This window comes from Momordica charantia (genome assembly GCF_013281855.1).
Source record: "Momordica charantia cultivar OHB3-1 chromosome 2 unlocalized genomic scaffold, Mcharantia_2.0 BLBB01000002.1, whole genome shotgun sequence".
Taxonomy (NCBI): domain Eukaryota; kingdom Viridiplantae; phylum Streptophyta; class Magnoliopsida; order Cucurbitales; family Cucurbitaceae; genus Momordica; species Momordica charantia.
Genome location: NW_028275160.1, coordinates 5,456,105 through 5,472,167, shown reverse-complemented (window position 1 = coordinate 5,472,167; position 16,063 = coordinate 5,456,105). Strand labels below are relative to the sequence as shown.

Here is a 16,063-nt window from a genome sequence, read left to right as displayed (position 1 = left end):
AGTAATCTCTTCCCTCAGCTAAAACTACAATATGAATGACAGAGTTCCAAATATTTTCCTTGTCTCATACCCTTGACAAGCAAGCATATTTCCAGTTCATTACCATTTCCATATGTTCCTTAGATCATACTCTGGTTTCTAGTTTCTGGTTCTTACTGTATCATGATAAGGGAGGGGGTTTATTTACTGGTGAAAATAACGACATAAGTAGTGAGAAAGAGGGCCAGAGGGCTTACCTTTAAGTAGTAAGCATGCTCCCAAACATCCATCCCTTTTGCAAAGGAACTAAAGCCAAAGGGGCTCATCAGAAAGAGGGCCAGAGAAATTAAAAAATCGTAAAAAATATTTAAATTAACAAATAAACATTTTCGTATTTCTAAATAAATTAAAAATAATTAATATTAATATTATGTATATATTAGTGACATTTTGTTGATATTTTTCATATTTTGTCGATTTTTTGTACTACGACAGAAATATCAATTTACCCCTCGTGTCGACGTCGAATCTATAAAAGCATTGACATGTCGATGAAAATGTCGACGTGTCAATGGATATTTAAAATCAGGGTCACAAGAGGATCCTGCAAAATACTTGCATCAGCAGATCTGCTAGCTCAACTTTTTGTAAATATCATTAATCATATAAGATCTATAAGCTGATAAGATGCAACTACAGGGCAGAGGACCCAACAGAAACTTTTGTGCATTCTAATAGAAAAGAGTCAGATTTGTATACAATGGGTAAACATTATAGGCCTCTTAAATGGCTAAAGTGTCTGCCCAGGAATTAATTCTAGTTTCTATCTTACCCACCATTCCTCGGTGCATTGCTCCGATACCCGAAATTGATAGACCTTAGCCTCAATTTTAGTTATCAACACTCGGAGTTTAGAGAACTCCCCTTCTCTCACAATTCTCAATAGAGAAACCACAAAAACAGATTGCCAAAAGGATCCCCTCAAACACACTCCTTTCTTACACGCTTAGGCTCAAACACTTTAGTGATTTGTGGCCTATCAAAACACTAAAGCCAATTTGGGTATTCCTTGATGAAATGATACTAGTGGCCAACAGTTGGTACCAGGACTCACCATCATGTTTTAATGCGACTTGATTTGCTTATGCTATGGTGCTGAGTCCCTTAATGAGGGACTGCCACGGATATTTAATTATACCAAAGGGAAAAAGAGCCAAATTATACCTAATTTTGCCCAACTTTATTCTAATTCCCCTTTTTTTAAAGGAATAACTTCTTCCATATTCTTCTCCTTTCAAATTTTTCAAATTTGATTGACATGTTGTTCCAAATTCTGTCACGTCAATTTTCTATTCAAAACACAAATAGATATTTTCTCAAACGGTATGTTTGGAACGTTATCAAGGGTAGTATTGAAACCTTTAAAAGGATATATCTTTTAAATGGATTACAAAGCTCAGTTTATCAGAGGTATAGGGGCTGAAAACTGAATATTGAAAAAGAACACTGAAAATACTTGGCAAGTGTACCTGATTTAAAGTGGTTTCAACAGAAAGCCTCCTCTGCTTAATATCAAGAGCAAGCCACTGAAATGAACTCGAAGTAACCAATAACCATCAGTTTAAACTTTTCAACATTCAATGATGCGAACTAACCACCCATCTACAGCCTTGGAGAGAAGCACCTTAACTATTGATTTTCAGAATCTACGCTTAGTCGGACATAAAGAAACCTGAACAGGACTAGGAGGCTCCCCACCACGATCCTACAAAAACTCAGAAATGGTTACGAATTAGGGAAACGAGATTCAAGTAAATTTGATAACAGGAAAGCATCAGTCTTACGCGGACTGGAACGAGATTCTTCCAGAAAATCGAATGGTTGATATGACCTTTGGAACGATAAACAGAATTAAAAAGCTAGAAGAAAATTCACACCATCAAGGACTAACAATCGGCGATAGCTGTTCCCAAGTTCCTCAATCGCTATTACTTACTTACGTTACATTAATCCGATTCTATATCACTAATTGAGAAAAAGAAGGTTCAAATGCACAAATGATAGGTCTCGTAATGTCAATATGAACTTATAAAATTCACCCTAACCTTATAACTCTGACAATAATGAGATATTCGAAAGAAATTGCAGTACCTCCGCCATCGAACTTGATGTCTCGATCGAGCTGGTCGAGAGCCTTGTTGAAGATCGAGACATACGCTTGATGATGTTTTCGGTGATGCAATCGCATGATCTCGCCACTAATTACTGGCTCCCGGAACCTGCCTGAAGCAGAATCCTCCATTTTTACTGAGTAGCAGAGCTTCCATGGTCACGGCGGCCGCTTGAACGGCCATTTCTTACCTTTCTTCCTGGTTTCCATTATCGGTCTCTGCAGTGTTCGCGCGCCGAAGAAGCAACTGACCATCTGGCAGTTACCAGCATCAAAACTATATTGCAGAAACCCCCCTTTCCTCTTCGTTATTGCCATAAACGCCCCAAAATTGCATTTAATATTGTTTTGTTGTTTTTGCTTTGTTTTGTTTTTTTTTTCCGGTTAAAAAAGCACATTTTACAGACTAATTTTAATTTGAATGATTTAGTCTAACCATTTCAATCTCTATAATTTAAAATATATAATAATTTAATCCGTATTATGAAAAATCTCATCAAAATTAAACGTTGATTTTTATCATAATAACAACTTAATCTTTTTAATTTATAAACACATTTGGTCTTTCGTCGATTAATCTATTTAGATGCATAATAAACTTAACAAAATTTTTACGATAAGGACTAAATCGTTAGAAATTTCAAATTACAGGGACAATCATAATTTTGCCATCTAATATTATTATTATTATCATCTTTCAGTCTTATATAATACTCATTTCTAACATCTTCAGTTTAAACATATGCTTATGTTAATATATGTACCAAATATAAACAAGAACAAATCAACAATCATGCTCAATTCGATCAAATTTGTATGATTTGTAAAATCATGACCAATACAAGGAAGTTCAATATCTTGAACAATCAAGAGCAACAATTTAAGGCAATATCCAAAGCTAAAATTAATAATACATACAAGAAAATATTGAATAAATCTTTGTTGAGATACTAAGAAGAGCGTCATAGAAAAATTTAATGATTATTTTTAATTGGTCAAAACCCTCCAAATACTCTAATTATTATTATTCCCCCTCTTCTCATACATCTTGCTACCTCTCTTCCAAGGGTATTAATAATTCCCTTTCTAAAAAGAATAAATGAAAACCAACACTTGTGGTTTACTGCTACTTATGAAGCTACTTTTTCATCTGCCTGCTCTCAACAAAAGCTTGGGTAAAACATAGACGACGACTTAAAAGCTTCGAGGTCTTTAATGGCTACTAGGGGTTTCGGTGGCGTCTCGGCCTCCATCAAGTTTGCCTCGCAACCCCATACTCGAATTGCAAGTCTCCGACATTTGGGAGATGATTCCTGTAAATATGTCTTGTACCAATCTATAATGTCGTTCTTTTGAATGCTCTTCAACTCCTCAGTTTCTTTCTCGGAGAAATCAAACATGTACCTGGAAAAAAAAAGTATTGTAGGATGAAGGCATGAACACGACGAAAAAATATTTCGTGTTTCTACGTTCAGTAATCAACGGGCATTCCATTTTGGTGAAAGAAAATGAACAAGACAATACCTCTTATCAACAATTTGATTCCATAATCTATTGGTTTCATAAGAGAGTGATGGATCCTTCTCCAGAAGCCTAGCAATTAGTCCATTTTTGTAGTTCTCAAAAGAAGCTTCATCAAGACCACGCTGCAAACCCAACAAATTTTCAGATTATGTAAACGTTGTTACTCTGAGAAGGTAGGATTAAATCACAAAATTCTAGTAGCTATATAATGAGGTATGTTGCAGAATGAATTGATGGAAAGTGGAAATTAAGTAGACTCTACATGGATGGACTTGGTTATTCTAGATATGAACACAGAAGTGAAACGCGTCTTATTTATTATTTTATTAATCCTCTTGTGTTTTATATCTTTGTGACCAGAATTCTAATATCCAACCAATACCGAATTTTTCTTTTTTTTTCTTTTTATATATATTCGCGAGTGTTCGGACCAGTTTGCTCGTACCTCAACTAATCTCTCAACTAATCTCCAGGACAATCACCCGACCCTACAACATTTGGTTGCCAAGGAAACTTGTAAGATATTAAATCTTAGGTAGGTGACCATCATGGTTTGAACTCATCCTCTCTAAAGCCCTCAACTGGTTACATTGGCCCTTATTGACTACTAGGTCAACCTAGGATGGTTAACCAATACCGGATTTTAATTAGAAATAAATTATCCAACCAAAGAATGACTTTTCAAGCAAAAAAAGTTCCTTAAGTTTTTATATCAGAACATCTAAAACTGGCTGACGACCATTAAATAAATAAGGTTTTAAGTCCCACCCATGAGATTAATAAAATTTCAAAACGAATGAAACCAAATATATTGTTGAACACAGCTACTAGGTAATCTGCATGAAAATTAGGGAACAGCTACTACATAAACTAAATAAAAATGATGAGACATTATCTCGATATATTTATCTACTATTGATTAAAGTAAGTAAAGAAAGACAATTACTGAGAAGAGAAAAGTGCTTGCACACTAACCAGTAATTCTTGCAAGCCAGTTATGAAGTTCTCAAATCTCTCTTGCAAAAATATTGGACTGTACTCGGATGATTGAACGGAGAAACAAAAACCATATACGCGATATGTTATCCGTGGGCTGCATTGGACAACATAACCAAGTTGCTCCTTTGTCCTGTACCATTCACAAGTAGAACAATTGTCCTACATCAGAACATAAATCATACTAGTACAAATCCCTATTATAAAATTTCCAGTCAGCAACATTTTCTATTAAAAACATGCCGACGGATTTATACACAACAGAATTTCAGCACCTGAATGCCTATTTATTGAACATAGAGCGAAGATGGCTGGCATGGTTTACTTGCTTCGCTTGTATAGAAGTAATATGATGAACTCTCCCTAGCAAGAGAGAAGGAGATCTATCTCTTTTCACCAATAGTCAAGATCAAACCAAATAATATTGTCGACTAAAAAGTATTTTCTCATAGGCGTGCGTTTTGTCCAGAAAATCTATTCATCATAATCGGACAAATTGAGCTTACTGCTTAGATGCCCCCAAGCAATCACAAAAACCCAGGGTGGGAGTAGGAATAGGAGTTTAGTTACTTCATTGAATTTCTCATACCATCCCGCATTCCCGCTCCTAAATACAATACCAAGGGAAAAAGAGAAAAGAAAAGAAAAGAAAAACCCTTCTCTAGTTTCTTCAGACTCGATAAATGCACTGGGGATTATTAGAACCTTCCTTGAAAAAATAAATAAATAAAAACTGATACATTACGTTAAAATGAAACATACAAAGGAGTAGTCCCTCGAAAGGTGAATGAGTTGCAGAAAAAGTTTCCAATTGACATTTGATGGAAGAAGTAATTACCAAAGAATAATGCCAAGAGCTCCAATAAGCCAAAGGGGCTCATCAGAACTTTAAAGATAATAAAATAAAATACAGGTTCCCATGTGAAAGAGTATCGCTTAAAAATTCACCTTAGCTGATTGAAAAGTGGTTCCTCAATGATTTCATCAAATAAATCAATCAGGGCTTTCAGTCTGATCGCCTCCATTCCAACCTCCGGTTCAATTTGAAAGTACAGCTGCATCATGACATCAAGGAAAATAGAATTGATAAACAATGTTCACGCTGTTTCAGATAACATCAGAAACATATTTCATTTCTCATTACCTCCAGCACGGAATTTCTCTCCAATTTATTTTTCACACTGACGTCTCTGACAAGATTAGCACCAGGAGGGAAACATATTACACGCTCGTAATGCCTCATTCCAAGAGGAAGTGGTTGTACAGAGAAGTTGGCTTTAAATATGTTAGACAGGCTAATTGCTTCCTCTTCTAAGAAATTTCCATGGCAAAGTCCCTCAATATATAGCTGTTAAAAATGGAGATGTAAAAATGTCATTCTCAGAAAATGAGTGTCTCCATATAGAACATTTTTAGGGAGCTGATAATGAATAACTCATTCAACTTTCATGGCAACCACCAATTAATGAAACTAAGGACAATAAAAGGAATGAAAACAAAATTTTTGGTGGCACTGAATGCCAAGAATATACAGCAGCATATTAAGATAAGTGTCTGGTTGTCCACGTAATTTATACCTGGGATAGAAGCTCAGGGATAAACGCCTCCAAATCGACAAAAGACAAGCCGTTTAGAACATTACTTTTCTCATGTGCATCATAGAATCTCTCACACAGAACTTGTAATCTCAAGTATGACGAGTGGCTTCGAGGCTTCATATTGGTGTTTCTCAAAGTCCTCTCCATATTTTCTTTAATAACCTTTATAAAGCCTGTGTCAGTTTCTCATTGTAAAGCCAAATACCAGGAAGAAATCATTAAGACCTATCTCCCAAAATCCAAGAATAAATTATTCCATACACCTTAAAACGATCTTCAGAAGGCATAAATGATTTAGCAGTTTCCAGAAGTTTAGACAGGAGAATAGGAAGCTTATCATTGAAACCAAACACCTTCAGCTCCAGCTTGTCACCATAAATAGCTACAGAAGTTTCTAGCTTGGCAATGCTAGCCTGAAAAGGACGAACGTAAGTCTGCTGTAACATACATTAAATGCCACACAAAATGCTGAAACTGTAGTCTTTATCAGTCACAATACCATTGTGGTGAATTCTGTAAGCATGAATACAGACACGAGATATGGACACATTGACGCATCATTTCTTACAAAATTTAGGACATGGACACGGCAATGACATGTTTATTAAAACATACATGTTTTTAAATATATATCATGAAGAAAATCTAAATTCAATAAGCTTATTCATTAATATGCTTAAAAAAAGGAGTTTGATGTATTTTGATCTCAAATTTATTATTTTATCCTATATATCTATTTATCATGTTTTACAAGTGTTTGAACGTGCTTAACAAGTGTCGGATCTATATCCAATTTGTACCACTAGTGTATGACACACATCTATTGAGCTAACAAGCGACTGGTACAAAATTATTATTTTATCCTATATTCATATTCATGTCTATTCATCAAGTGTTTGAACGTAATTAACAAGTGTATATTCAATTTGTGCCACTAGTGTATGACACACCTCAATTGGGCTAACAAGTGACTGGTACAAATTTATTATTTTATGATTTTATCCTATATTCATATTCATGTCTATTTATCATGTTTAACAAGTGTTTGAACGTAATTAACAAGTGTATATTCAATTTGTGCCATTAGTGTATGTCACACATCTATTGAGCTAACATGTGACCAATACGTGTCCAATACATGTCGAAATGTTCAAGTGTCTAACACATGTCAGACACGGACACGTTACACAAACTGAAGTGTCAGTGCTTCTGACGGTAACCACTATGGTGATTTAAGTCTTAATAGAAATGACATTCCACACTCTTAAGAAAACAAGTGAGGCCCTTAAACGGATAACAATCCCTCGGCCTTTCTCACTGTGCAGCCAGAAATTTAGCAAAATAAAAGGACCAAGTAATTTAAAAACATAAGTGGTTAACCTGATATATAATCTCATTCAGCTTGTCCTTAAGGAGGTGAACAAATAACTCGGTCAAGAGACAATTTTTTGCATTACTGTATCCTCCACTCAAATTAATACGGAAATATGTATTTGCCCGAGGAAGTTTAAAAGTATTGTCCAGCTTGTACCAGAACTTCATCAATGGTTCATCAAGTATGCATGCTGGAGAGGATGCGTGGGGAAGATCTTTAGTAGCACGAATGGAAAAATCACATGGAATGAATTCATTCTTTGCAGGTAGATGAAGTGAAGCATCAATTTCAGGAGGGTCCCTCCACAGATCCATCAAAGTGGGAGCAATATCGTCCACAATATAATGTGATCCAAACCAGGGTTCAATTTTGAAGCCTGAAAGAGAGAAATTTAACAACTTGATATTGAATATACAGCTCATAAGATTTTTTTTTTTTTCCTGGCATTGGCAACGAACAAATATACAGCTTATAAGCTATAGTACTAATTGGCAGCATTAGCAAAAGTCATTTCTCAAAATTGCAATATTTCTCCAAAAGATAACCATTTCTCGTATCTCAAACCAATGCATCGGCTCAAGTTTAGTGACACAAAAGAACAAATTCCTGTTAAATTATTATTAAAAAAATCATGATAAACCCTTTATAACCAAAGTTTTTTTTTTTTTTGGTAAGAATTTTAACCCAAGTTTCAAATCAAAATTCGTAATTAACTTCATATTTGTATGATTAAGGTTACATTCAGAAACACAATATAAGCAAGTCCGAAATAGAACAAGAAGGTGCAGGTGGGACTGGCGTATATCTTTGATAGGTAATACAAAGTGGTTGTTTTTCCGTTTTATTTAGTTTCTTCTGAAGCCAAAAGTGGTATACCTTGTAGAAAACAAACTTGGCGTACCTTCCAATTTACTAAAAGATTTTGATAATGTATCAATCCTCATGTTTTCTGGTGTAAAGAAACCAATAACATATTTGACCAAATCCTCGTCCCATATCTTGTGTACATAATCCCCAAAAATGACATCTTCTGCTGGATAAATACACAAATTCTCTGCATAAAATAATTTACACAATAATTAATAAATGAAGAGTGTTCGTACCTGATAAAAATTAGTAAGGAAAAACATGCTCAAAACTCAAACATCCCTTCAATGAATTGATTGACCATCATGTTGATAGTTTCAAGTGAAAGGTCTAGAGCTAAATAACCATCAAACGATAAACAAAAATATATCAGAAAATATTACACTATTATTTCACATGCATGCCAATAAAAATAATTTTGAATGGATGTTAACCAGCCTTCCCTTCCTCCCGTGATTGACATTTTCTTGTCTTGATGGGGAAGCTAATTAGACAGCTAATATATATTTTTGTAAATGGAAATTAGACAGCTAATATTCTAATTTTTTTCAGAACTAACAGGTGAATTGGGCTCGTATATATTCTTGTCTTGTCTTGATGGGTTGCCTTGTATTGGGCTCTCTTTGATTTTGAATACAATCAGTTTGTTTCTTATCAAAAAAAAAAAAAAAAGAACTAACAGGTGAGAATAAGATTCTCAAATTTATTAGCAGAAATATAACTTACATGATTGTCCAAAATATAAGGATGCCAAATTTAACGGTAGAAATGACAATAGAAAGTGAATCATATGCAAAGTGAACACTCTGGGTACAAACCATACACTAGATGATGGTTAGAGTTGACAACAAGAATAACCTGCTAGTTCTGCAGCATAGTCATCCTGAGGCTGCTCCTCAGCAAACCTAAATTCCATGTTTCCAATGTCCTGAAGTTCCCTAAAGATCCACTCTTGAGGAGAAATTTGACGTAGCAACTTGAGGTATTGGTAGACATATCCAATAATCTCAAAGATCTGAAGAACATTCATACACAATTAATATAGCCAAAATTTATACAATTAATACAAGAACAAATTTATAGCCAAAATCCATACATTTTATTGTTAATAACAAACATTTCCATTAAATTTAAAAATAATAAATAAGTCAACTATAGTAGCAAGGGGGACCAGATATCCACCCGCAAACAGATACATGGTTGATTTCATTTTCTAACTTCCTCAGAAGAGCAAGCTCAAAACTTCAGTTGGTTTTCAAGATTAAGATAATCACTCTATACTAACGACAAGCAATCTGCACATAGGATTAATTAAAATATCCACCTCAAAGTAAATGTCACAACACTACCTTGTCTAAACCTGAGTCAGTCAGATATATTGACATTCCGAATACATAAGCTATAGAAGACCGATACATTCCTTCATCTCCAACACCAGCAGATAAAGATGTTGCCCATCCTTTAGCTTTCAAAAAGAAATGCAAGCTTCCCTTGCCCTCTGGAAATTAAGGGTTATGAGGTTCAAATTGAAATATAAAACTAGAAAACGTATGTATGGTGTGCCAGATAAACATAATAATTATCAAGAGTTGGAAAATTATGGAGAACAAAAACATCAATACCAGGAATTATTAGAACACTTTTTTTCGAACTGCAAATAATGGAAATGTAGCAATTTTTTTATTACATAGAAAGATAGCAAATTTTTGACTCAACATTAAAGAAGTAAAGGCAATCTCACCATGCCCAAGGATATGTGCTATATAATCTTCAGGCTTCTTCAGATAATTATGTTGAAGGCATGGCAACGTCCATGCTAAGTCAAGGATATGAACATCTTCAACAGCCTCTAGCTTGTAAAGCCTCCCTGCTTGCCAGATTGGATCTTTTACTGTGAACTCTGGTTTTACTTGAACACCTTTTTTAACATCACTAAACAATTCGACAACCCAACTCTCAAGTACATCCAGAGGCTCTGCAATGCAATAGTACATAACTTTTTTACAAAACTAGCCAAGTAAAAGAAGATGCATATAAGAAGACACATTATTTGTCCAAATAATATTCACTCCCCGATGAAGCTAGTCCTCTAGCATTTGAACAAAAAATTTCTTCACTTCTTCAGTGACTAACCACTACCAAATCTAGGATTAGGGGAATGATTTCTGTGATACACCAGAGGAAGATGGATTCTATCACAGTAGGAAAATCTCCCTGTATATTTGATTTTAGAAACTGATTTTTTCCCCCTTTTTTGGGATAAGAAACTCAGTGATTTCATTGAAAAAGATCAAATGGAAAATTTCCAGTATTTCACTGTGAATTTAGCAACTGAATTCAAATTTTTCTCCTCCATCTGCATACCGTCAATGGACATTGAAATAACAAACAACATGCAGCCCAAGCCCAAGTCCATAAAAAAAATAAACTGAACTAAATAACTAAACTAAAAGTGAAATGTCAGAAAGATGGAACTCAAAGGATTTCAAAACAGCTGTCTTTCATAAGTTAGGGTTGAGTTAAGAACCCAACTACACCAAAAGAAGAGATTGATATAACTTCCACCATTGATTTGCAAAGGACAGATCTCTGATGTTGAAGCATAAAAAGTCATGTAGCTGAGAAGTAGAGTTTTGTTTTTAACAAGTAAATCAAAATCATACAACTAACATACTGGAAGGTACCATTTGTATTTCGCACAGGACACCAAACAATAAATTTTAAATTCCACTTCCTACGTTCAATGTTTTGTGATATAAGTAACACAGTATCTCCAGAGACTAGGGGAAGAAAACTTCACCTCCACCAATGACAACCAGCTTCATTAGTCCACCATGATAATAATCTCCGAACAGTTTCAATATTTGTTCTCGCAGATTGATACCCTTTTCCATTGCATCAACCAAGCTCTTCTTATTACCTTCCATTGCAAGAAAAGGACAAATAAAAAAGGTCTTCTCACATGACCAGATTGATCAACCAGAAAAAGAAAACACTGTGACAAGCAGGCTAACCCCAGAAGAATCTGTTAAAAGGGTGACCAGGCACAGTTGTACAACATTGAAGCTGTAGAAGGCGGCAGACATCATTTTGCAAAACCTGGTTGAATTCTATATTTCATGTGTTAAACATACAGTTAGGCAGTAAAACTTATTAGGAGCATAGTAATGAGCAAGAAACAAAGGGCTTGTTCAGAAGACTGTTATGAAAACAAATTTCTTTTTTTTAACTGATTAAAAAGCTATGATCAAGTGCTTACAAAGGTGAAAACCATTATCCATTTGAAATCATTACTTATAAACTTGTGTTTTTTTAGGGAGAATTAACTTTAGTTTTCTAAAAAATAGTCTATCCACAATAACAAACTAAAGTAAACAAAAGAAAACAACTTTTAAGAAGAAGTTAGATGAACATGTTTACACTGAATTTTTTTCTTCACAAATAAAAAAGCATTTTCAAGAACAGTTTCCAAACAGCCCATATATTTCCTACGAAAGAAAAAACTGAAAGCTACAAATTTACAAGCAGGAACCCACCTGAATCAACAGCAAGTACCTCTCTTTCCATGGCTTCAATTTTTACTAGAGGCGAAATGAAGAACTGTGAAAACCTGATAAGCAAATGCATCGATTTTCAGACTACATCTAAAGATGGAATCTCAGATAATCAACTGGAAATATTTTCCTTGCAATCCATCACTTTCTTAATATCCCGTATATTTTATAAAAAATTTAGGAATAAATAAAAGTACACGGACGAACCTAAACGCATACGATTAGAGTTTAAGGTTAAATTTTGAGAACCAAGATATCAAGGAAAAGAAAAGAGAGATAAATTTTGAGAAGATATCGAGGAAAAGAAAAGAGAGATTTTTGGACACAATAGCTTTATTGTTCTTGCACTTCTCCATTAAAGAAAGGTGTTATGGTTCAAATAAGAAAAAGAAAAGACCTTTTATAGTAGCATGAGAATAAAGTAAAAAAAAATGTATGATAAAGGTTTTTAATAAACTTTTCAATTTTGGAATGTATGCAGTAGATACACTCCTTGTGCTACTTCACGGGCTTTAATAATAAAAGATTTTTGAAATACATTACTTATCTCTTTGAGATAAGAAACACGCGAGCTGGAGAGAAAGGACGAGCAAATAGGGAATGGAGAAGAACTAGTTGGTCATTCCTAGCCAATTGCATAGGAGATTAAAAAAGAAATCGACCAAAATGTGAAGAAAACATGACTTTGCTTCAGCAGAACTCCTCTTTGTTTAAGTAATAGAAAACAAACCAACTCTCTACAATTTATTAGAATGTTTTTGTAACTCTTATGTTCTTTTTTGGCTTATATGGTTTGTGCAGTAGAAAAAGGCACCCGAGGGTAGTTCAATCGGGGAGGAAGACATAATACAGAACCAGGGGATTCAGATACAGTATTTCTTTCATGAAGATGCCAATAAATTCAATATTAACCTTTTCAGAGCACCTTTAAGAAACTCCCGCTTCACCTCAAAATGGTAACATGTATGCTCTGCTTCTGTATACGCATTTGAGGAACCTCCATGCTTCGATAGATAACTATCATACTAGAAAAGCAAAGAGTCAAACTCAAACATCAAAGTAGAGAATTTTCATTCAAACCTGTCCCATGCAAAATTTTTGAAATTATGCACAATGGCTTTACATGCATAAAACTTGTCTTACAAATAATATTATATCAATCACCAATCTTCTATTGATTCCACACATTCAGACCTACAATGCATCCAACTTTTTATCCATTCTTTCAAATGAATAAAATTTCTTGTAGTATAACAATTTATATAAACAAACCTCATTTTCATCTGGATAATCAGCACTTCCCATGAAAAGCATGTGTTCTGCAGAACATGTAAACACGTTATTTCCGAGTTCCCAAATATTGGATCGGGAGATTGTGCATTTATGGGCAAATGATATACGTTGATGTCAATTAACCACATTCGTTGATATGAAATAATCTAGCATTAAATTTGTCATATAAAATAATGCAGCGACGCATTAAAGGATTAACCGTAAATGCATTCAAGATTTATGGATATCACTTGCATACGTAACAAATTGGTGGGAGCCTCAGCCTAGTGCAGGTAAATTATATACATGTTTCCAAGAAAAAGTATCTACTAACTGCAGTGTCTCAGGAAAACTCAATATCCACAGCTCAAAATTAGGGTGGGAAAGGCTAAAACAGTCTTGGTCTCTGCTTGTAGAATTATTTGGAAAAGTTAAACTGAAGTGTTCCAGCTGGACAAATGAACGAACCTAGAAAATGAGCAAGTCCTTGCGCTTCAAAAGGATCAGAGAAGCTGCCAATTCCTACGCACATTGCAGCTGCAGCCTGTGATCGGATACAACCAACAATAGTTACATACGACCTCTTATAGATATACAAAAATTAAACGTACCAGTTTTAGAATTTCATTAAATAACAAAATGTTACTTAAAAACCAATTGATTCGTGCTTCGTATATGATTAGACCAAGGATGATTCGATGAACTTACTCCTTGATGTGGTATTCATTTGAAATGATATCAAAAGAAAAAATAAAAAAATCCACAGTCATCCCACGTAAAACTACCACCAACCTTCTTAGTCTGAACAGCAGCTTTATTCCCCTTCCCTTTTTCTTCATTATCAGTACCTTCGTCACCCTCCTCCTCTCCTACTTCATCTTCATCCTCTTCATCATCGTCTCCGTCTTCTCCTTCACTGTCTTCGCCTTCTTCTCCTTCCTCCTCCTCGTCCTCGCATTCTTCATCCTCTTCGTCGCTGTGTTCAACTGATTCCGAAAGCTTGGGGCATCCATCTGGATATATCTCAGGATCGTGGACGAGCAGAGCAGATAGACCATTCTCCAGCTGAATAAACCTGTACAGCCTTCTGTCATTGGGCGACTTCACCACTATATCGTCCGAGGAGAAAGTGCAGCGACTCATGGCCGTCCTTGTATCTCTGCTCGAGCTGTGAACTGTGGAAATGGAGGCTTGAAGCTAAGAGGAACCAGAAGGTTTCTGCTAGGTTTTCCGTTCGGCTTGCTTACTGCGACGAACGGCAATTTCCAGTATGCTGATTTCTACACCGCCGCTCGCAATATGCTGCGAATGGAAAATCTGTCTATTCAATGAAACGACGTGTCGGCATTTCGGTTTTTGTGAACAAATATCCTTAAAGTTTCTAGGTTTTTTCTTTTTAATAAAAATATTTATTGGCTATATTGTACTTTAATTTTCATTCTACTTTAAAAAAAAATTCTTACTTTTTTTTTTCCATTGAAGTTTAGTATTTTTATCGTGACAAAAAGTAACATCATGTATTTTGTAATTTAGTGGTAAGACGAATATCAAACTTTTTTGTATTTCAAGAAGATTACACTCTTTTTGTCTCTTGCTTGAAGTGTCTTATTAATATTCATTTATTTGTATTTTGATGAACACATCTTTTGTGAAATTTATGGAATATACTTTTTTTATTTTTATAATCTATTTACATTACACTCAAGTATTTATAATTAAAAGATCCTGAGTTGAATTCTCATATAAAAATTATATTAAAAAATAAAAATTATCTCGAGTGAAATGTTTTTTTTTAAACAAATCTGATTTTATCTACCAAATCATAAAACTGTGTTCGTTTATTATTTTAAAGGTTGTCTCTTTATAGTAAAAAACACATAAAAAAATTATTAAATTCATTCCATTACCAATTTACTATTAAATTTAGTTAATTTCCTCGTGGGAGAATGATACTATTCTTCAAATAACATATTGCAATGAATATTACGATAATTTAAATTTACAACCTCCATACAAATATGTTTATAAAATAACCATCGATCTATTAAGTTCAATCGGTCTCTATACGTCCACTAAAGATGTGTGTTATTTTTATTTCATTTACTTTTATATTTTGTCGACTTTAATCTAGCTCAAATTTTAAGTCACATATCTTGACTCAAATTTTAGCTGAAATTTACTTTTATATGTATTGTAGAAAAGAAAAAAAGTACATGTGTTTACAACAAATAAAAGGTTTTGTTCTCCGGTTAATCCCTATTTTCACAAATGTATTATTCTTTATGATCTCAAGAGTGTCAATCAACCTTGAAGTTTGATGAGATTAAACACTTGACTTTATGCTTGAATTGACTATACGTCTACCTACTTAAGTTATGTTTTATATATTTCATACAAAATTGGAGAAGATTCGACGCTTTGTTACAAGGAAACCCCAACGAAAATTACACAATATTCCTTATTTTCTATGAAATCGATCGTATCTGCTACCTACATTCTATAAAATTGTGCTCGACGAGTCTTTTATTTCATTTTTTTCGTACACATTCGAGAGTTTTATAATTTTACTCATTAGCAATCGTTTAAATCAAGCAACTCGAGTAGTCAATTTACCACTGAGTTAGGCTCGCAGTGACTACTCAAGGTAATACCAAAACAACATATATACCAAACTAAATACTATAGAGTAAAAATTATACTTTTTATTATTCCCTTATCCCCTCTAAAC

At 34.2% G+C, this 16,063-nt stretch overlaps 1 protein-coding gene across 1 annotated transcript; it reads right to left on the bottom strand.

Annotated features, from left to right (window-relative positions):
* Positions 1–3,074: 3,074 nt before the first annotated feature.
* On the bottom strand, positions 3,075–14,677 carry LOC111018034 (Insulinase (Peptidase family M16) family protein). The gene is made up of 19 exons (XM_022293964.2): positions 14,128–14,677; positions 13,804–13,879; positions 13,336–13,382; positions 12,976–13,088; positions 12,046–12,119; positions 11,524–11,619; positions 11,310–11,429; positions 10,251–10,484; positions 9,859–10,007; positions 9,368–9,524; positions 8,544–8,696; positions 7,648–8,018; positions 6,531–6,680; positions 6,247–6,429; positions 5,814–6,017; positions 5,618–5,724; positions 4,649–4,802; positions 3,674–3,795; positions 3,075–3,553 (listed from the first exon to the last, which is right to left on the bottom strand). The coding sequence occupies exons 1-19, from the start codon at positions 14,476–14,478 to the stop codon at positions 3,310–3,312; spliced, it is 3,105 nt and encodes a 1,034-aa protein (XP_022149656.2). The 5' UTR covers positions 14,479–14,677; the 3' UTR covers positions 3,075–3,309.
* Between the last annotated feature and the right edge of the window lie 1,386 nt (positions 14,678–16,063).

Excerpts from the sequence above, each read along its gene's own strand:
- LOC111018034 (XM_022293964.2), bottom strand. The coding sequence starts at position 14,478 with ATGAGTCGCTGCACTTTCTCCTCGGACGATATAGTGGTGAAGTCGCCC. Across the intron at positions 10,485-11,309 it reads GCTGGTTGTCATTGGTGGAG|AGCCTCTGGATGTACTTGAG; the intron begins GTGAAGTTTTCT and ends ATTGCATTGCAG. Across the intron at positions 8,697-9,367 it reads CTATGCTGCAGAACTAGCAG|AGAATTTGTGTATTTATCCA; the intron begins GTTATTCTTGTT and ends TATTTTATGCAG.